This window comes from Xiphophorus couchianus, chromosome 21 (genome assembly GCF_001444195.1).
Source record: "Xiphophorus couchianus chromosome 21, X_couchianus-1.0, whole genome shotgun sequence".
NCBI classification, from domain to species: Eukaryota; Metazoa; Chordata; class Actinopteri; order Cyprinodontiformes; family Poeciliidae; genus Xiphophorus; species Xiphophorus couchianus.
In genome coordinates this window covers 22,299,403-22,322,384 of record NC_040248.1, presented here as the reverse complement: position 1 = coordinate 22,322,384, position 22,982 = coordinate 22,299,403, and the positions used below count along the sequence as shown (strand labels likewise).

General features: G+C 38.3%; 1 protein-coding gene across 1 annotated transcript; it reads right to left on the bottom strand.

Moving 5' to 3' along the window:
• Positions 1-1,849: 1,849 nt before the first annotated feature.
• On the bottom strand, positions 1,850-9,925 carry LOC114137075 (C-C chemokine receptor type 1-like). Its single transcript, XM_028005588.1, has 3 exons — positions 9,740-9,925; positions 9,388-9,576; positions 1,850-4,715 (listed from the first exon to the last, which is right to left on the bottom strand). The coding sequence occupies exons 2-3, from the start codon at positions 9,561-9,563 to the stop codon at positions 3,788-3,790; spliced, it is 1,104 nt and encodes a 367-aa protein (XP_027861389.1). The 5' UTR covers positions 9,564-9,576; positions 9,740-9,925; the 3' UTR covers positions 1,850-3,787.
• Positions 9,926-22,982: the final 13,057 nt, after the last annotated feature.

Sequence of the window (22,982 nt, the reverse complement as noted above, 5' to 3'; positions counted from 1 at the left end):
ACTCTGATTTAATGATTGAAGCCTTTAAGACCTTCCTTCATTAAATAAATGTTATTTTGTGTGGGCGTGGGTGTGTGTGTGTGTGTGTGTGTGTGTGTGTGTGTGTGTGTGTGTGTGTGTGTGTGTGTGTGTGTGTGTGTGTGAACTGCTGCGGCTGCAATTTGCACACAGGTCCAGAATATTTGTGTGTCTCAGATCATTAATCTTATCAGTCACTTCCCATAGCGCCGCTGCTGCTGTTGCTGCTGTTCGTTAACATGGGGATCACGCACAGCGGCCGACCTTAGTTTGAGTCTTTTTTTTTTTTGCCAACAGCAAATAACATTTTAATAAAACCTTTACAGCGGAAAAATATCGTATTGTTGTACGGCACTTAAAAAAGTCTGTTCAGGAAACAGCCTTCTAAATCATTTCTTCTTTCCCCTTTCCCTCTGCACTTCTACCGAAACTGTTATGCAAGATGCAGTTTCCTCTTTCCGCCCTGCCATTTATAAAACATGTCTAATCTATGTGTGATCTTCATGTGAAACAGCAGCTGCAGTAATAACAGCACCCTCTTTAAACTTCTGCCTGGCCTTGAGTTTTCCCCAATATGTTGGAGCAAAAAGGAAGAAAAGACCTCTCAGATGAAAGGATTGCTTCCTGCTGGAGCGCAGATTCGTCCCTGACAAGAAGATTTTTCTCCCTCTTCTTCTCCCTGTCCTCCAGAAGAAAGAATGGCATAAATGTAAGACCGGGCAGCAATTTGTCACACACAGCAGCGTAGGGGGGGAAGTTTACAGGTGTCGGTGGAGGAAAAAAATGAGGCACAGACAGGAAGGCAGTTTGGTGTTGTCACAGAGATTTGGAGCCCAGAGGACCACACTACAGGAAAACGTCACATTTTCCTCTGGATTAGGGAGAAAAACAAAAAGTTCCACTTTTTATATAAACAATTGATTTAAGTTCCAGAAGAAATACAAAGAGAGGGATCACAAGCAGAAAACAAAATCTGCTCCCCTGTTTCTACTCTGACTTGTTGCTTCATAAATCAACATGTCCGGTCTCTGAATGCATTTAATTCAACATTTTCTCCCCTTACAGATTTCTTTTTTTCTCTTTCCTTTGTCACACTTAAATGTTTCAGGTGAAACTGATTTTAAAAACTATCAAAGCAAATACAAAACGGAGTGTTCAAATTATTATTTTTCTTATTAAAAGAAAAACAGCAGATTTAGAAGCTTTAATCACATTTTTCGGTTTCATTTTACTAACCACATCAACAAACTGTGAAACTCTGGCTTTTCTGTGGCTGTTGGACTTATGGCTTCTTCCTGGTTAAGAGGCTTTTTATGACACCTCCCAATGTCCGCCATTGGGAGCAGAGTCAACTGAGGGACCGCCCCCACCCGTCTCTGGACGGGAAGCTGTTTTTTTTAATTTTTTTTTACCCCTCTACCACAGGTACAATTTTGGTTTGCTCTCAAATTATAATATTTTGCACTTCCTTAGAAGACAATACACAAAATTAGTTTTGTTTTCGATGTTGTTTCTGTTTATCATGTGAAAATGTTACATCTGTTTTGTATTTTGTTGACACTCATAAACTATATCTAAATTCTGTCCTAAATAATAAAAAAAAAAAAAAGCCTAACGGTCAGAAGTTTCATATATCTTAAATATCGTATCGTGATACTGACATGGTATTTATTTGATGTCGTATCAATACCAAAATATGCAGTATTGCACACTTGTTGTATCCTCTTACATGTCAGAAGTTGAGTTCTAATTAAAACATTTTACTGAAACTATTTTCATTTCACATTCAAATCTGTCTGATTTAAAAAAAATTGGGTATCCACAATCAAAATATTTTTGAATTGTTTTTTATTCCTCAGCACAAAACAATCAACTTTAAGTACAAAATCCAAACTGGCTGGCAAGTGACAACAAAATAATGGTTTTTGGAAATACAGCAGATTTTTACACACAAAAACACAAGCTAAAACAAACAATAACAAACAACACATTATAATCCATAACACTACAAATGTGTAAAAGATTGAACTTAATGCTGAACTGTTGAATGTTGAACTACAACTGAGTCATCATATTCAGTGTAAAAAAAAGATCTACAACTACAATCACAAACTACTTACAGATTTAGCCCCAATTCACGTGTCAAAGCGCTTTACAAATGAAACAAAAAAGTCAATCAAATCAGAGACGTCAAATATATAGATTCTAAATGGATCCTGGTTACCAAACAGCAAAGTCAAGATCAGTTTAATAAAGAGATCTCTACAGTCATTTCAGTCAGATCAACCCAAAACACTTGAAAAGAAACTAGAATCGCAAAGTATTTACAGATCTATTTACATATGTACATCCGGGATGTTAATGTTCATCAACTCATACCAGTATCGGTACAGCAGGTGAAATTTTAAGTGACAGTTTCTAAATCATCTCTTGAGTCATCCGCTTTTAAAGGTTGGCAATGATTTGTTCCGGTGAACGTTGACATTTTGATTTGAGAACGAATCCCTGTGCTGTGTCAATGGTGACTCCTACTGTTTAGGAGTAGAACTGCAACGAGCGAGCCAAAAATAAACATCAAACATGTTTTTTTCTACAGTCCAACATGAACTGGACTCTACAGTTGAACAGAAGTTGTTCCTCCATGATTGGCAAGTTGTCTAAATACATAGAAAATGTAAACAGGCCACAACTTCTAATGTGAAATTTATCCTAAACAAATAAACTGAAAAACAAATCTATCAGAGGGAAAGACATGAATACAAACTTTACATTCCTTCTTGTGAAACTCTTCTTGATACGGCTTCTTAGATGGTTATGCTGACATTAAAATCTTCTGACAAATTTAGGTTAAAACTGACAAATATTACAAATATAACTGGTCATGATTTTATCCACTTTGGCAAAATGTTTAGCAACCTCGGAGAGAAGGTAACCCCAGAACAAGATGCTATGGTATTCTTTAAGTAGTGTGCTGCTGTTTTCATGCTAAACTTATTTTTTGTAAATAAGTTACAATTTGGTTTACTCAGACTTTAATACATTCTTCTGAAATACCTTTAGGTGATTTTTAGGAAGAAAGAGCTTCTTCCTACAACTTAGGGCCCAGTTAACCCAACAGCAAAGTTTTTGGACTGTGGGGCTGAAGTACCAGGTGATAACCCACACACGGACTGATTCTGGTTTCATTATGAATCAGTGCTACACTGAGTAAAAACGTGCCTTTTCACTTTGAAGGTAAGTAATACCTGTGCTACAACAGAAAGACAAGCTTTCGAAATTATCAAGTCTCACTCTAGCTAGTTCTAGCCAAGTTGGGTGTATCTCCACGGGCATTGTGTTCCTCACTATGTGGGCGTAAATACGGGCAGGATCATGGGAAGGTGGGCGGGTTATGCGGTAGATGCTCCAATGATGTCGTTAGCTACCCTTGGACTTCCAGTGTCTGTGAAATCTCTGAATATTTTGTTCGTTCCAGGTTCCCCGTCCAGTTGTCGTAAGCGCTCATGCAGTTGGCTGCATTTTGCATAAGCAGCATAAGGCAGAGGGGCCAACTCTGATGAAAGTATTTTGTAAGGGCATTTTACACATTACATTACTTTACATTTCTTTACAGATTGCTGCATGTTTAGGATAATTTTGAATTAATATAATTATTTTTTCTGGAAGTTATTAATGAAAATCTACAGAAGGTCTAGAATTGCAAATTCATACCAAAACTATATTATTCCAGCCAAGGTTAGTAAACTTTTTTTTTTTTTTATCACTCATCTTATACATTCCCATGTTGATTTCTCATATTATCTGTCTGATGTCTTAATAAGCTCCAGCTTCCCTTCCCGTCGCTAAGCTCAGTCCCTGTCACTTTAGTAGATGTGTTATTTCTGCTGATTTCAGCAACAGAAATGTACTTCTTCAAGCTTGGGAAACGAGTAACCACAAGATGTCTGAAGTAGTTCTGGAATTTTCTCCCTACGAATGTATAAAACATTGGACTAATGCAGAAGTAAAAGTATGCCATGTTGCGGGTGACCTGAAGAGCGTAACTGAGTTTCTGTTTAGCCTCACAGCTTCTGAGTTCACCATGCAGGAGCTCTATTATGTTGAAAGGAGTCCAGCAGATAAAAAACAGCAGTACAATGATGAAGATCAGTCTGACTGTCTTGAATTTAGTAGCTATTTTGGATGATATGACTGTGATTGTGATCCTGACGTAACAGTAGATAATAACAGCTAGAGGGAGGATCAGGAATACAAAAAGCTGAATAAAAAATCCAGCATTTCTCAGCTTCCTCACATCTATATTTGTGAGGGCACTGGGATACTCTTCACAATATATCTTGCTGTCAAAGTATTTAAACTTGTTGATGATGAGCATTGGCCTGATGCAAGCCAAACCACTCACCAGCCACACCACCGCACAGGAAATGACTGCATAACTTCGATTCCTCACAGGAGCAGCAGTCAGCGAATACACAACAGCCAGGTGTCGGTCAAACGTCAGCAGAGTTAAAAAGAAAACTGAGCTGTAGAAGCCCATGTAGTAGGCACTGAAGACGATCTTGCACATAGCTGAGCTGAAAATCCATTCAGACATCTGCATGTAGATGGCCACAAAGGGAAGGCTGCTCATGAAGATGAAGGAGGACGCCACCAGGTTCAGCAGCAAAATGTTGGTCACAGTGGTCAGCCTCTCGAACCTGGAAGGAAATTGGATAGGAGAGAGTTAACCACATAAAAGTTTGACTTCTTATGTTTAATTTTTTTCTGTATTCAGAAGCTAAAGGGAACTATGAAACAACAAAACCATCATGGGAAGAATGTAAGAGGTTAAAACTAGGCATTAAATTAGACAGTGGAAACATCAGGCCACACCAACATTCAACTGAGATTCTTCAGAGTTCCAATGTACAAAATCAGTTAGCATGTAACACATTTGATACTCAAATGTGTTACATATGAGTAACACAAAAATTTAGAGAATCTGTCTAGGCCAACAACTGCAGGAACCTTAACACTGGAATTCAAACCAAACAAAATCATCCACATGGAAGCACAGGGTAGGGGAAGTATTATGCTGCGACAATGGGTTCCTTCAACAGGAAAGGGAGAGAAGTTAATGGGAAGCTGCACTGAACTAAGTACAGTGAAAACCCCAAAGAAAAAAAAAAAACCCTGCAAAACACTCTAAAGGTCCAGAAACTGTTCTGATGTTTAGATGTTTAGTACTTGTAAAACACTTTATCAAGTCAAAGTGCTTTACACTACATTCAATCATTCACACGTAAGAGAATGTCATTAGAGAATTTAACCAGTGTGGTTTCACTGCTATGCTGAGCTGTGAAACCAGACTGGAACTTTCTGTGCAAAGACTCATGTACCTGATTAGAAACTATTTTCTCAAGAGTTTAAGATGAGAAAGGAAGATGAGATATAGATCTGAAATCCAAGAGATGGTATTTAAATGCCACTGTCTGGTCTAAGCTGCTGCATTTTTTTGTAAGTGCTTGCAGTTCTTCAAATTTCTGTAAGTGAAAGGAGTCAGATAACGTTGGACAAAATGGTCATTAGGATAACTTGAAAGATTTAAAATGTACTGCATGAATCCTTTTCAGTCCTAAGCCCACGGTGTCTTTTTTTTCTCCACTTGGTGTCTGTCATTGTCATTTGAGTTTCCATGAGAACAGAAAATATCCTCACACTCTTCTTCTGGAGGTAGAACTGTTGAAGAGGCTTGGTGGAGCAGTGAAGGCTCTTGGGGGTTGAGATAGAAGCATTCAACCCACCCACTCCTCTCTACCTACCGTACTTCACTCTGTAGGAGTGAAAATAATAAGCTTCCACAGAACCAGGACTTCATCTTATAGTCTCAGTGTTTCTTTTTTCAGACAGCCTCATTACATTCCCCCACAAGTCTGTCTAAAATGTTCTCATCTCTTGAGCCACACACACTCTGACCATTTCAAATGCCAGAATAAAATGTTTATTTTATTTATGTTTTTCTTTTTGTATTGATGGCTGTTTTCTAACTCTTTCCCTTTGCTAATTTGCTGTCCAGTTTTTGGTCAAACTTCAAAGTGGCAGGTTTTTTTTTCATTTGCTTCATCTAAAGTTGCATCTTAATTTTCCTTGTCAGTGGGCTCCCTTATTTCCACAGTTCTCTTCATTGCTTTGCCTTCACATATTTGACTGTTGTGTGTTCATGTTTACATTGTACAAGGTATTCCTTAGAAGAAATTTCCCAATAGTTTTTAAATACACTGTTTAGAAAAGCCCAACTAGGGACATGTGCGATTAATTAGCTTACGCTATAACAGTACTTCTCAAATAGTGGGGCGCGCCAACCCAGTGGGGCGTGGTGAAGTGTCAGGGGGGGCTAGAAGCAGGACTTTATAATTGTTTTTTCATGTTAACTGATAAAGAAGCCTCTGGTCACCATGAGAACAGAAAATATTCTCATGGTGTAACACTGCTGCTCTGGTGGCAGCAGTGTTCAAACTAATCAACAGGCTGCCTGTTTAAGCCAGCAGAAGTACTGTTGTAAGAGCAGAGGGGGAAAAAATGGAGCGAAGGATACAAGTGCGGATGTTTTGAAATATAGCTATCATCATAGAGGAAAGATGGAGAAGTCTGACAGTGAAAAGAAAAACGGCAGCAGAGGTCAATAAAGCAAGTGTGACGGAGTTTTATGGCCAGACTGAGAGTTTTATTTTCAAATACAAGAATACACTCGTAATACTACGAGAACCAAGACCTATTAGCAGAATTGGTTAAATATTGGCAGAATAAAGATGCAATATTGCCAGAAGAAAGTCGTTAAATTAAAAAGCTTCAATAGAGTGATATGTAACCTGACCCGCTCAGCAAGTCTGGTTCAGAAAATAATTGAGAGACACTGCACTATAAGCACCATGACACAGGCAATGGAACTGCTGTTTAATTCAGTTTGTCTATGTCACCGTGTCTGTTCCCATGAAATAAGCGTGAGATAATTAAAATAGGACTCGTTGTGCTTTGGAAGAGATAAGACAAATAGAGGTTTGTGGGTGGCATCACCACAAGATCTAAGATAAGAAAGGGTGTTGGCAACCTCAGCTCTCTGCAGTGTTAACAGTCTGTGTGGGTTTTTTTTAACAACCTCTTAACTTCAAACCAGGAAGTGATTGAAACATAGCTTTGTTCTGGCCAAGGAAAACTCTGAGGACATTCTAGTCTATGGAAATGAGACGATGTTGCTCTACGGAGGTTTCAAGTGGCACAAGAGGTTCAAAAAGGTACGAACGAGAAAGACTGTTCCTAATGTTAAGTACATCAGGTATCTGATGCTTGGACATCAACTGACTGACTGATCCAAAGTGAAATCTGGAATATTTGGGCAGGTTCAGGGTATGTGTAGAAATAATGTCAGTATTGCTGAGTGAGTCAATATGGGTGTGTCTGGGCGTCCTGGAGTATCTTCACACAAGCCAAAATCTTAAGAGGGAGAGTCATCACTGTTGATGAGTAATGAATGTTTGAGGATACCATAGAGACCAAACACCACAGCTTTCAGTGGAACAGTCTGCTGTGAGGACAGCAAGACAGTCAAAGTCCAAAGTCATCCTCGTGTTACCTGAAATTTCAATACCAGAGGCATTGCCCATGTAGAGGTGCATTTCCACTGACCAGATAATAGAAACTTAATAGAAACACAACAATTTTGAAAAAACTAGTTATTTGATCAAACTTTTTGGCGCTAGGATGAGGTGTTTTTGTTGTTGTTGTTGTTGTTGGCCGTATTGAAATTGGTTCATTTCACAAAACTGCCATTGAAACACTTTTTGCCTCATGACCAACAACCAGATGTTACCATCATGAAGAGGAAGACGAGAGGAAGTGGTCAAAGGACGATGGCGCACATGTTTTTTGAACAAACTTATTCATGTGTTATTTCAATTGCGTCTTTTATTTAATGGAAACACGCAACTGCAAAATTGTGGGGGTTTTTTTTTACATTAGTTTTGCATAAGTTTGTCATGGAAATGCAGCTAGAATGTTTGTAAAGAGATAATTTACTCTTTACTGTATGGATGTGCTAATACAGGTCAGAGTTGAGTCAGGACAATTTGTGTCCATTTTATCACAATATTGCACAAGTTCACAATGTTCTGAACATCGGACCGTTCCTGACCCACAGCATGGCTGTGCTGGACCAGCCTCTCTAATCATAACCTGGCACTGTTACCAGGGAGCTGTAGAAGAATGAGGAAGTGTGTTAGACTGAACAGGAATTAACTGGAGGAGAAAAAATTGTGGTTTGGTTTTCATGTGAACCCCCAGTTCTGTTCTTTTTCTGACACATCTTGTTCTTCTGTATGACTCTTCTATGATCCTGACTAAATGTAGCTTTATGGATTTTAGACAATCAGTTTAAATCAAGATCATGTACTGTAAAACTAAATTTTACACCCTTCATCCCAATATGCACACACAGAAAATCCATCAAAACCAACCGACATGCTTGAAAGACGCGACCCATTTTTGTAAAACCCAAAAATACAAGACAAAGTGGTAAAGAGTGTGATGGCAGCTTTAGCAGTCTGTGAAGGATTTTAAAATAAAATCGTAACATTTTCTGAAAACCTGATATAATTCTAGCTTATTCCTTTTAGCATAACCTGAGCACACCAATAGTCTTTCCCAGTATCCAATCAGGTCGTTTCTTTGAAGCAAATATTGACAATCGGTGTGGCCCAGGGGACCGACTTCATCGTCAACCGCCGTTGTTGCAGATGTCGCTTGTGTGTCACATTTGTGGACATACCAGAAACGCAATACAAATGTTCCAGCTAGGAACGTTTAAAAAAAAAAAAAAAATAGCACTTAATTGTGCTAAAATAATTTACTCAAAAATGAATTTTAATTACATGAATTAAAATTCATGTAATTAATTAATCAAAATTAACACATTAAAGGTCCGACCCTAACAAGAAGATATTCACAGGAAATTTGTTCTGTAATAAGTCTTGCTTCAAGTAGGAATAAGCTCTTCTCTGTTATAGATTTTCCCTGATTCTCTGAAACAGGGAAACGTTTCTCCAGCTATGCTCATATTGCTTCATCTATGTCAGAAACCTTCACGGAGGGGAACGGGATAGGTCTTTTTAATTAAAAAAAAAGCTTCAGGAAATTTCTACAGCCTACTTTTAAAACAGCTCATAAATGTTTTGGTCAGCAGTGGGTAAACTTGCTGTTTTCTGCATATGCTTTATCGATAAATTGAACTTAGATTTTAAATTTCGGTTTTGGATGAACATAAGTTATTTATTTAAGATAATTTCGCATCTTATTTCGTAAGAGGTCCAACTAGAACTTGGCTTTATATACACTTACCGATAGATGATGATCAGGACCAGCCCGTTGCCGAGGAGACTGAAGGCAAACATGAAGTAGTAGAGGACAGATAGCTGAGCTCCCAGGAGGTTCGAACTGTCGTGTCTGCATGGTGGTTTTGGTTCGATCCCAGGAGAGCTTTCATAATCATATTCGGGTGTTGTTGTCTTTTCCATCTTTGTGTAAATTCTGTCAAAAGCAGAAATAAAACACAAAACATTCACAAGGTCATGCTGCAGTAAAGGACTTAGTAGCAATTTTTAAAAAAATCCAAGCAACTTAAAAGGATGATTTATGCATGCTTTTGATGCATGAATCAAAAGTAGACAATTGAAGGGATAAGATGTCTTACTTCAGCTGTACAGCGCCAACTTTTCACTCTGAACTTCGGTCCCTCTACAAACCCACTGCAAGTCACTCACTTATAAGTCAGCAAGCCAGAGGAAGTTCCTAAGAAGTGTGGGGCTTCTCTGAAGGCGTGTGTGTCTGTGTGTGCTGCAGCAATGTCTCTGCGTGCAACAACCACACAGCACTGTTCAGCTTTTAAAGTCGCCTGCACTCAGACAGAAAAAGCTCACATGTGCAGCACGTTAATATCACAAAGTCATCATCAAAGATAAACACCTGTGAACACTTTAAAATGACTGCAGAATGGAGAGAAAAACAAAGACAAGAAATGGGCTGGCGGCATAACTCATAGATAGATAGATAGATAGATAGATAGATAGATAGACAGACAGACAGACAGACAGACAGACAGACAGACAGACAGACAGACAGATAGATAGATAGATAGATAGATAGATAGATGGTTGAAGTAGAAAGTAAAGTAGAAGTAACTGCTTCCACTTTAAAAAAATTAAAACTGGAAAAATGCCTTACTAATTTCTACACGTTCAGGGTATTGCATAAATATGAGTTTTTGCTCAGTTTTCAGTCCTTATCAGTCCTCATGTTCCTGTCCTTCCTCTGTAGTTCTGTTGCTTCTACTGCTCCCTGAGTCAGGATTAGAAGGGCTTCATGGGACGGGAAACAAAACATGGGAACACAAATGCAAATCACTACTTTATCTCAATGGATAAGAAATGTGTATTCAAACCTGAACAAATCTACCCCTATCTAGAGGTAGTAATGGAAACTTACATTTTGAAGTATACCATTCATACATTTTGAAGTATAGAATGAGGAATGTGAAAACATTCCTCATTCTAGCATTCATCACATCCTCGTAGTTGCTGGAGTCTATCACAGGGAAGATGCAGAGTTTGCCGAATCAGATATTCACGCCTGTCAGACGTCAAGGTCATTTGCAACTGTCAACACCGAGCCAATGTGGGCCCGAGACAAAGTGAAATTGCCCAACTTCTCCTATTCGCTCCAAAGAAGACTCCCCCATTTCTTCTCCATCCTGTGGATTACATTATGATTTACGAATATCCTTATGAATGAGACATAGCAGCAGATCAGCTGATGACAAAGCCACACTCAGTATTTCATAAAACAGGAGGCTCAGTGCATCCAGACAGGAAAACCTTTGATCCTGATGACGGCAGCCGTAAACCACATTATTCTGGTAAATCTGCTGCATCATGCACACAGAACATTTACTGTCACGAACTAAGGATCTCAACAAGGCTGCTGTTGCTATCATTGATAAAGAGGCACATGGTCTTTAAGTGCCTCTTCATCACTAATCAATTTTTTTATTCAACAGAATGCATTGTATTTTGTTGTAATACTGGAAGGAAGTGCTATTTATTATATAAACAATATGCTGTAAACGTCTCTCGAGGTGGAAGTCAGGGTAAGGAATTTGAAAATTGGAATAAAGCACATGGAAGAAATGCTCATTTCAGCTGCCTGGATCTGGGATCTAGTTGTTTTGGTCATGATCCAAGTCTTGTAACCATATATGGGGAGGAGCCTGGAACCCAAACATACTCCAACTACAATTCTGAACCTCCCTCCCAACATCCTAAACTATCCAAGGATATTTGAGAAGTATGTTAGTTAGAATACATAACCAACACCCATGGTAACACACTCCACTGACTCTTTGCCACTAGTACATACTCAGCGCAGCTCGACTCTTTTCTACACGGTTTATGTCATGTTCTGTTTCAACTGCGTAACAGCTCCATGTGGTTTCGGTCACCATGGCCCCCAGAGCCCAAAAAATAACACAACATGGCAGAAACACAACGCAACAAGCACAGAATGTCCACACTCAGTCATCAGAGGAGCATAGTGTCATTTTCAGTGTTGTTTTCCTTATAGCTCCAAATAATCTTAGTCTTTGTTGTGAGTTTTTACATCCAACCCGATTCTTGTAAGGAAGTCACTCTTATGACTCCACTTCCAGAGAATAATTAAGCAACAGTCTACTGATGACACATTTTCAGCCCCATTCAGCACTTTTGGAATCCCAACAAAGTAGTTACTGAAATCTTAAGCAGTGCTAGGTAAATACTAGCGGAAAAAGAGCCACACGAGTTTTATCCTGACCATCCATGCAACACCAAAGAAGCCAGTAAACATCAGTGTCCAGCGATTGCAAACTTCACAATTCTTCTGGACACCTGATGCGAGTTTGTGATTTATTGTATTCTGCACCTAAACTGTAGACTTATCATTTAAAAATTGAAGCCTATGAGTTTGTTTTAACTTATTTTGGGAAATATTTCATGACAAAATATTGTTGGAATATAAAATGCTTTTTTAGGGTCAGGGTCACTAACCCTCTCCTAATTGAGTTAATCCTAAAAAAAATATATTAAGTTTTACATCCCGAAGTCAGATGGGTAGGATCTGACATGAAATGACTGTCAGTGTGAACAGTGGAGCATTTGTGAGCAAGATATCAGAAACTGGAGTTGCTCAAAGTTGAGGACGAGTGTCATGGCAACCAAAACATTTCACCATATGGAATACCCAAAAGCGATACATCATTTAACCGATAAAAATAACACTTCCATGTCAAACTTTTGATTAGTATGTTTTGGGAGGATTTGCAGAAGGAAGTTGGGTGTTCAGAAAGTTACAGAGTGTCAGGAAGTGGAGGTGAAATAGATAAGAAGTAATGAGCAGTCAGTCCCGTCTGTCATAAACAGGCTGACATCACTATGGCAGCACAGAAATGCTCAACTAGAGCAAAGAAAAGGAACATGTATGTTTGATATTGGCTTGAATTACATTTTTCTGTGAAAAATTAAGGGCATACATTAAATGTTTAGCTCTTTATTTAGGAGTTTCTAATCTTCTCTATTATATGTGTAGCCAACAGTTAACCAAGCCACTGTCACCTCAGCATACAGCCACAAACCAACCTGAATGTTTGAACTTTCAACCGGACAGTCCTCCTTAGAAGATGCATGATAATAATGTTCTAATGTTTTCACCAGATGTTATAGCTTTATAGACATTATAATCAACTTTTAGTAGCAATTAAAGTGGGGCTGAACTTCTTTTTTTTCCTGAACTTATATTGCTTTAAAAATAAATTTTACTGAGAGTTTTTAAAAGTTACTTTACCAAGCTTTAGTTTTTATTTTATTACTTGATTTTGTTTATTAAATATAAATATCTATGTGTAGAAACAACACACTGGCTGTTGGAAGGGATCCTAATCCATTCATTTTTAAATGACTATTAGATTTGAGCTGAAATCAAAGAGTTCATCTTCATTTATGCCAGCATCACTGGCAGGAAAATAGAACCTCAGCATGATGCAGCCACCACTGTGCCTGTCAGTGTTTGAAAGCTTCTGCTGTCAGGATCCTGGGCTGTTTGAGTTTTTAGTGTTTTCATTTTTGATCACCTGTTCATGTGGACTCTCCCTCCCTTGCTTTACTATACATCAGTCTTTTTCGGTCTGACTTTGGTGAGTCATTTGTTTTTATTTAGCTTATTCTTTTTCACTGTTGGATTTGTTTTGCCTGTCTCCTTGGCTACGATTACTCCCCTCTCTGCTCCTCTCCTGCCATCTGGTTGTCTCTCCCTCAGCCTGCCTGCCTGGTCTCTCCTCACAGCTGCACCCGGTTTCCAATTAGCCTCCTGCTCTTTCTCCAGTAATCAAACTCTAACATTTAAGCTCCTCACTTCCTTTCACTTGGTGATGTATCCTACTGTTGTCTCCCTTATGTTCCTGTGTGGTTTTCTTATATCTCAGGTTCTGTATTCCTCTGACTAATTAATTGGAAGTCACTTTTTTTCAATAAAACCTCAAAACTCATCTCAAGTGGCTCTCTGTACTTAGCTCATTCACAATGAATGACTTCTCCTTTATTTCCGCAAGCATTCTTTTAGCAATTACAAGCAAATGGTTTAATCCTCATATTGTCTGACCATAAAACTTTTCTCCAGAAGACAAGAGAAAGTGGGCAGTGGCGATAGTTGCAAATTTGAATCATTCTTCAATGTGTTGATTCTGTAACTGGGGTTATTTTCGTGTTCAGTGCTCTCTCTGCATTCGCTGATGTGAAATTGACTTCACTGAGAACAGTGACACTGGTGAACCAATGACTTCCTGTTTATGAAAAGTGGTTCCATGCTTATATTTATGCCGTTTATTGATTTATATGACACCTCACAAAACAGCAAACGGCAAAGTGCTGTTTTAAAAAACAGACAAAAAAAAATCCTGCCTGTTTTCCTAGATGCAAACCAGACATTTTACTTCAGACTTTCTTTTGACATTCGAAGTAATATGTGAAAGTGCTACGGTGTATTAAAATGAATTTAAAAAAGGGAAGCTTATATTTAAATAGTCCCAGGTCAGAGGTTGTGAGTTGAAGCTGGTTCCAGAGTGTGGGTGCTCTGACAGAGAAAGCCCAATCACTTCATTCTGGAAACATTGAAAAAGAACAGGAACCATGAGTTCAGGGATTCGCCATGGACACAAAAACGTTATAAATCTGAAAGATGGGTTGGGGTTAAACATTGAGAGCTTTAAAGTGAAGACAGGCAGCCAGAGGAGGAAGGTCATGACAGGTGTGATGTGCTGACATGTGGAAGTATCAGTTACTGTGGAAGGCAGGTAGCTACATTTTGAAGCAATTTAAGCCTTTTGAAGGATAATGGTAATGATAAAGAGCATTATGCTAATCAATTCATGACTTCATAAAATCAGGTGAAGCATTCTCAAGATTAGCACAGTTTAAAAAAGCTCTAACTGTAGCCAAAACAAATGTGGCAAAAGCTCAATTTGACAGCTTGTTTGCTAAATTCAAAATCCTTGTTAAAAGAAAATCACATCCAGATTTGTTACAGTGACACTAAGGTTAAAATTCAGAGCGCTGGCATCAGTGGTGGCATTCTCACCGAACAGGATGTATTTGGTCTTCTGTAAGGTCAAAAATACATTTTTTACTTAACTGCTGTTTAAATGTGGAGACATGATCAGGGAGGAAGTTTTAAATGCAACCCAGACAGGTAAACCTGAAGATCGTCCACATAACCTGGAAAAGACATGAGAAGCCAGATTGTTATTACTCCAAGTGGCAACCAATAAAGGGAAAAAAATCAGGGACTGAGAATGGAACCCTGTGGCCCCCCACATGGGGACAATAGGAGCTCCGGAGGAGCAGATCTAAACCAACTTTATTTCATCAGAGCAAACAATTTGAATCAGACGGTTGATTAGGCCATTATCCCAAACATCATCACTGCTTTAAAATGCAACAGTAAATGTTTAGAATGGTCCAGTGAGTATCTTTACTGCAGATTGGTAAACTATGTTCTACAGTCAACTCTTTAAATATCATTCACCCAAATATTAGTGGGAGTGTATGTATATATTTGAGCCTATATGTATAATTATGAATAAGAGAAATATCACAATAAAGAGAAATTTGTACACCCATATATTTACTTATTATGGCTTATCAGTCCACCATGGAAAAGCAATGGTTCATATGCATCCTTCAAAGCAGGAGTTCATCCTGTAATCTGTGGGTTGCCAGGTCAAACCCCTGCTCTGTCTCTCTCTGTTGTGTCTTTGGGCAAGACGCTTCACTGGTTTTACCTGCTGCAAGTGGTCAGTGGGCCCTTTGGTCCCAATATGGCTGCCTCACTTCAGACAATGTAGCTTAGCACCATCAGTGTGTGAATGTGTGTGAATGGCATGCTTTAGCATCCTCTGGACTAAATAAAGTGTTATCAAAGTACAGGCCATTTACCATATAGTTCAAAATGAACATGACATCCAAATGAATGTAATCTTCTGACTGACTCCAAACTTACTCAAGATCTTTATCAAGTCACATCTTCAAAAAAAAGGTTTTCCATACACTTTGTGAGCTATTAGTTTCAGCTGGACCCGGTCATGGCGCTACTTGTATCAGTTGACTAAATATCAATTTAATCAGTAAGAAACAATGCGCTAAATATCTATTACTCTAACAGCTGACAATGACATTTCCCCACAGAAAGTTTATGGCTTTTAGAGGAAAAGGAGATTAACAAGATTAAGAAGATTCTGTTCAGGCTGAACTGAGCTAGTGAAGGATTTGCACACTAAGTATTGTTTGAAAGGCACATTTGCAGTCGCTAATGCAGGAGCAAAGACGTGACTTTTCACTTGCTAAATACCTCTCTGGTTTGTGTCAATGAATTGAAGCCAGAAGGCTTTCTCCTCTGTTCTTAATTGTAGCTCAGCATGCAGTCTGCTTATCGTGGAAATACTGAGAGAAATGTGTGCTCCTGCTGTACTTCCAACTTTACATGCATATCCACATCAAGGCAAAGTGGCTTATTCTCTGCTGCAAATGTCAAGAACTGAAAGTATTTACGGTTCTCTTCAATTAACATGGCAGAAGAAGATTAGATGTCGAACTGCACTTAAACATTTCTTGAGCAAATTAACTCAATGAAGACGCACCATTTAGACAGGTACACCATAGGCGATGTGTGCCTGGAAGCATGAACTTGTCCGCTGGCTACAGTCACATGGACCTTTAACCTCTGCAACTCTGAATTTCAGTCACAGGAGCATCAAACTGCTTAGAGATGGTCTTATAGCCTTTACCTTTAATATCTAAAGGGAATGTTTGATCACTAAATGGTTAAAATGTAATTACTTTACTATCTAGCACTTACCCTGTTATTCACCACATGGTTACACAACAGGCCTTATCTCACTTTCAGCCCCCACAAACACAGAACAGGTGGCGGGAAATGACAGAGGAAGATAAGGCAGAGGTCAGAGGGGAAGTCCCACTCCACCCAGCCGCCTAGCTTAGCAACAAGAACGGTCTCTAAGCAAAGATCTGCAGCTCAGAAAACTCCAGGGAGTAATTTCAAAGACACTCACTGTTGATAAACTGACTGGTGAGATGAAATGTTTGGTTTACTTTCTAGCTTGAAACATTTTGAAACTAATACACAGATGCAATATGGAGGACTTAACCTGCCAAAACAGAACTAAATTAAGTATTAATGGGGCAAATATTGCTTTAAAAACAAACAAAAATAAGAGCTTTCCAAACTAAGATTTGTTTTTCATTTTCAGTAGTATTAGCTTTCATTTTTTTCTTTCTTGATTTATTTTCCTCTCTACTTCTCCCCTGCTGTTTTCTCCGTTGTCCAATTACTTATTTATTTTTCTTTTATTCATGTTCTCTTTTCTCTGCTCTTTGTCAGTGACTCTTTGAAGGAGGCAATGTGGCAGAGTTGTGATGGGCAGGAGAACGGAGTCTCTCGGGCGGGCCTAAAGAGTCAGCCTCTCTCCTATTGCTGGGCTTCAGATGACGTAGCACCGACGTCACCCAATGCAGATGGGGGGCCGGAAGTAAACGCAGCCCATTTATTTCTGTTGATCCAGCATCAAAATGTCTAATGTCTGTGTCCTGTATGGTTGTTTCAACCGTTCTAATAGAGAGAAAGATAAACGTTATTTTTGTGTTTCGAAGGTAGTCGGTCACAAGGGAGTTAATTTTAAAAAACTTATAGAAAAAAAAAGAGGAGAAAAGTGGATCAACAATCTACAGCTAAAAACAGGAGGTGCGGAAACTGCCAAACAATGCCAGAATTTACAGAGTCCACTTTCGTTGACCAAACCTGAAACTAAATAATTTTATGCTCCAGGTTTTGAAAATGTTCTTCTGGCTCGTCGTATAATATGAGGTCTGCAGCTCCAGATAGTTATCTGGATCGCTTCAACACAGGCTAAATCCTCAAGATTATAAGACAAGTCTCTTTTTTTTTACTAAGATAATACGGATCATATCCTAAATATACGCATAATTTTTAGAGATGCCTTATCTGTCTCAGCCTATTTAGGACATTAGCGTACTCGTTGTGATCAATTTTACTTTGTTTTGAACCGGAAAAACCCCCCTCCGGCCCGCCATCTGAATTTTGTGCGTCATCCGGGTCATGTGTCTGAAACCCAGCAATTGGTCAACATCGAGAACCAAGCACTAAGCTGGAAAAGGTTTTGTTTCAAAATTTTTTGGGGGAAAAAATGTTTACCATACTAATCACTTTATCAAACCATTTATTGTTTCTGTTTTTAATTGCCAATTTTGGCAGGACCAGTCCTCCATAGAGGCAAAGAGTTTCTAAAAACAGACTAATTTATTGCTGAAGCAGTTGTTCTGGAAAGAGATGAAGCAGAGACAGAGGGAAGAAGAAAAGAAGAAAGAGGCAGACAATGGATTAATGATGCAGACCAAGCAGTTTATAGAGGCAACAAATTATAGTAATGTAGACAGTTTAGATCAGGAGAGTTAAACTCATTTTATATCATCAAGATTATGAATGTACTAAAAGTATGTATTGTAAAGTTTGTATGTATTGCAAAATATATTGATAAAACTTAACTAACTGTTAAAATATTAATAAATAGCTAGATAAGTACGTTTTAAAATTAAATAATCTTGAACATCTTTTCCCAGTGACGTAATTTGGCAGCATACTGTTTGGCAGCTTTGACTTGATTGATAAAGTAAAATTTAGGTACACAACTATTATCTCCAAAGTTCTACTTTAGCATCTGGAAGGCCAGATAAAAACTTATGGTGCCGGGCCATCAATTTGACCCATCAGATCATCTCTGATCCTCACTCAGCAAAGGGCGAGAACAGGAAAAGATCATGGAACCAAAAGAACAAACGGACACAGATGCAGCTGGACTGCAGACAGGAAGAATATTAAAAGAATGAAAAACTAAAAAAAGAATGTTACAATATGTACTCACCCACACAAGAGGGCTATGTTCTACCATCATGAAGAAAAATGAACAAAGTCAACAGATTTTAAATGGGTTTACAGCAAGGAAACTAATAAAGTACAATACATGAAATAGAACAATAGAGACAATAACACAGAACTGGGACTGATCCTATCAGCTGCTCTTAGAATAACTTATTATTGGTTTGTTGCATCTATTGTGAATATGATGTAAGGTCAGAACCGGAAGGCATTGAAACAGAGGTTTTATTGATTTGTGCCTGCCTATCCAGTTCATATGGATTTAGTTCAGATCTGCTCATTCCGACTAGACATAAAGACAAATAGCCTCTTCAAACTTGCGGATCACTTTTGAGCCACACTTTTTGTTGTTTCTTGACTTATCAGATCTCTGTCACCTTGGGTTCCTGTCTGTCCAGGCCCAATGCTAAGGACATGCAGACTGCATGCAGACTGCATGTCCTTAGCAGACATGCAGTCTGCTAAGGAACCCCCGAGTCTGACTAAAAGAAGCCACATTAAATGTCACCTGAATTTATTTCACAAGCTTATCTTTACTTCTAGCCATTATGCCTTTATCTTTCAACTTTCTAAAATATAATTGGTAGAGTAGACTTATGAATTTTAATGAATAAAATCAAGTTTCGTCATACTTTTAAAGTAAATTTATATGACAAACTAAACACCACAGTGGGTTTGATATGTAACTTAATCCAATGCTGTGCCAAATCTTCTTCACTATAAGTTGAAACAACTTTAATTGTCATAAATATAGCTCTTACAACTAGACACTGATGCTATGCCATGCTATTTTGGCTGTAAATTTTCAAAACTGTAATTTTCAAAACTCTGACAGTGAGAAATTACTAGTAAGTAAAATAGACAGAGACCACAGTGGCACGTTGGTGCAAAAAGTCACAAACAGGCAGAGCTAGTCAGATTGAAAACATTTAGCCTTTGTGAAGGAGATGTTGGTCCATGGTGACTCTTCCAGTAGATTTGGTGTTTTTGATTGTTTTTAAGTGGCAATAAATCATAAAACTCTCCTTCAGATGAGTTTGCTCTACCGACTCTCTCACCTTTGTTTTATTGTTTAACAATCTATTTTATGTGGTACAACAAACTAATTTGTGTAGCTTTGACTCTATTTTTTGAGAAATTAGCAGTAAAATTAGTCTGAACTCTTGTTGGTGATGACACATTGTAATTCACAGCATTCCGAATAGTTTTAGAATTCTCTTTACCGCTGATTAGGCAACACTTCCTTGGGAGGCGGTGGAGTTAAATCAGAAATGATTCATTTCCCTCACTGAACATGGTTAAAAACTATACTGACTAAGAAGGTCGTTTCTGGTGGGATGAGACAAGCATTTCTCAAACCGTAATAAAAATATAAAAGAGTGTCAATTTTGGAAAAACTGCATTAATTTGCTTTCATTCATTTATTAAGAAAGTGTCATGCTGAGAATAATTTATGACCTTCCATAAACTTTTTATTTACATTACAGCAATCAAGCTGTTCTTATAGAAGCTACGTATTAAGTTGTTATATTGTATTTTGATGATTATTTCAACTTTCTCTAAGATGGCTATCAGTTACAGCCGACTAATGGCAACAGGAGCTAGTCATCCCTTTTGTGTAGAGCACAGGCATTCATCACTTAAATAGCTCCTTAGATTTTATCAGCGGTAATTGATTGAGGGTCCTAAAGGTGTAGCCATGCTACAGCTGCTTTCCCTTCTAGCCACGTGTAAGCAAGGAACCAAAACAAAGCCAAAAGCAAAACGACACGGAGCTGGAGACGACGCTTGTATTTGGAGGTTTTGCTCCAAAGCGCATGATTCCACCCGGATTCAGCCGTATCTTCGCTGGGACTGGGAATACCGCCTTCCTCTGAGTCCTGCCGTTTACAGGAACTTCTCCGTAGGCCTCCTCCATCTTCATGTAACCCCCACACACACACTGACAGCCGCTTCACTCTGGAACATAAGTCATCCAGTGCTGCCACTAGATAAGTGACTGTAGTCAGCCCATTTGTCTTGCTTATTCTAACATCTATGGGAGCATGTATACAAGGATGAGTTTCAGCTAGCGCTTTCTGGGTAACCCATCATGGCCGAGAAACGCAACTACGCCCATTAAGCCTATGTCCCGTCCATCATGTGGAGGCCCCTTTCACTCCTACACTGAAAAAAAGAATAAATAAAAAAATATATATGGCATTCATAAAGATATCAGTTATCTTCAAAATAAAAAAAAATCCCACATTTTTCATATTTTGACATAGTAAGGCAGTAAGAACCATTTCCATGTTTCAGAGTTAGATTTTTTTTTCTTTTTCCACTGAAACAGAAGATCACATCACAGCAGCCACGTCCAGCTTGAGGCCCGCCGGCCACGTCCGACTCAAAACTCGATTATAAATGGCCCAGAAGATAATTTCGTATATCTATTTTTAATGGCCTGCCAGTAGGTTATATAGTGCCTGCACCAATCACAGTGCATGTTCAATAATGCACAGCAACAGCTACTCATGGCTCAGACTGTGTGCTCAAGCTGCACTTCAGGGTGAGATTCAACGCCGTCGCCAAGTAATGACAAAACTAAGAGAGCGCTGCCTGGTTTCCCGGTGGACATTTTGCTTAAATACACAGTTTCAGGTTTTCACAAGCTGACATTTGATAATTTAAAAAAAAAAAATCTTTTTTTTCCTGGCAACATGTTCTAGCTCTTTGGAATCGTTGCACTGTAGAGGTTTTTAAATTACCCACAGCCTAGTTTGGAACACTAACAATGAACATTAGCACACTATAAAAAAATTAACATCTCTAATGTACTGTAAAATACCAGCAGCTGTGGTTGCCGGTATTTTACCGTATTTATATGGTAAATTTTAAATATTGTCATTATTACAAATATTCGGTCCTAGACTGATGCAAAAGTCCATTCAGTTTTCTCTACACTGTATTTGACTTTGTTTAATGGACTTTGTGCTAACTTTGACATATTTGTCCACTGCTTTCATTCATACATAACTTTTAAGTCATTGGCATATAATTTATAAAATAACTGAGTGTAATGGAATCCAGTTGATAACTTTACTAGATTATATTAACTGTACTGGACTGTATTATGGTATATTGGTACGGAGCCCCCTAGGGGAAAAATGTTTCTTTTGCATTCCTTGCAGTATGCTTACTGAAATATTTGCTGGTCTACTTTGTATACAGTCACAAATGTCAATTTAAAATTTTAAATATATATACATTTAAAGAGCCTCAGTGAAAACATGTTTAGTATTAACTCTTTGGTGCAAAACATTGATTGAAAATGTATTTATTCACTGAATGTTTCTGTTTGTTTGTGTAAGGCTGAGATGGGACTGCACATGAAAATGTCCCTTTAAACCAATCAGACCAACACAAAAGAGACACAATCAGAACAATCAGATGACTTATTACCCCATGATAATAACTCAAAAATAGTCCAAATAGCTTGGATGTAGTTTTTTTCTTTCTTACCTAGTTATGGAAAGTTTCTGTTTATATAATAGGTTTGTGGTGCATTTCTAGCCTATAGAAAAAAATATAAAACTTCAGATATTTCACGAGATATTAACATACATGGAAAAACCTTATGAATATCTTTTGTAATAGCAGCTTACAGTATTCAATTATGTCGCATGAACTGATCAGTACATTATTGCGAGAGAACACAAAGCCTGTTGCGAGGTAACGCAAAAGAAAGAGAAATCGTCCATGTCCCTTAGAGGACTCTATATACTGGAAATAACCAGAGCATGTAGACTTTTAACACTGTTTTACAGTAAATCTGCAATTCAACAAAGTATGGTACAGTAGCACGAGCCACACAGGCTTAGCATACAGTCAACTAAGCATTATTCTGCTCTGCTGGTTTTTCACAAGAGATCAAAAAAGTACGTTAAGTGAAGCAATACTTTTTAGACTTAATTTAAATGGCAGCAACTTTGTGACTCTGCATTTCCATATGTTTCTGCAGACATTAAAGTCTTTGACATTTTAGATGTGTGCAAAAAAGGACGACTCCTGTGATGTACATTTTTTCTTTTTTTTTTTTTTCTTTTACCCCGGAGGCCAGATTTCCCCAAGCATAGAGTATTGGCTCAATAAGTCTTCTATAGCAGCCATGCAGGCTTGACAGGGCTTCTCACTGCGGCACAGAATAAGACAGAATGGATTATATCTAATACCGCAAAGTCTAATTCGACAAACCTTTCCTTTCCATCCCCTGGGTCCCGCTTTGCCCTGACGAAAAAAGAAAAGAGAGCAGGAAGGAAAGGGGTGGGAGGAGAAGAGAGAGACTGTAAGAAACTTCTTACATATGAAAGGCTGAGACAGTATGTCAGAGGAGCTATTCTTGCTGC

Coding starts and splice junctions, on each gene's coding strand:
- LOC114137075 (XM_028005588.1), bottom strand. CDS start 9,563: ATGGAAAAGACAACAACACCCGAATATGATTATGAAAGCTCTCCTGGG. Junction 4,716..9,387: donor GTCCTGATCATCATCTATCG/GTAAGTGTATAT, acceptor ATTTCCTTCCAG/GTTCGAGAGGCTGACCACTG.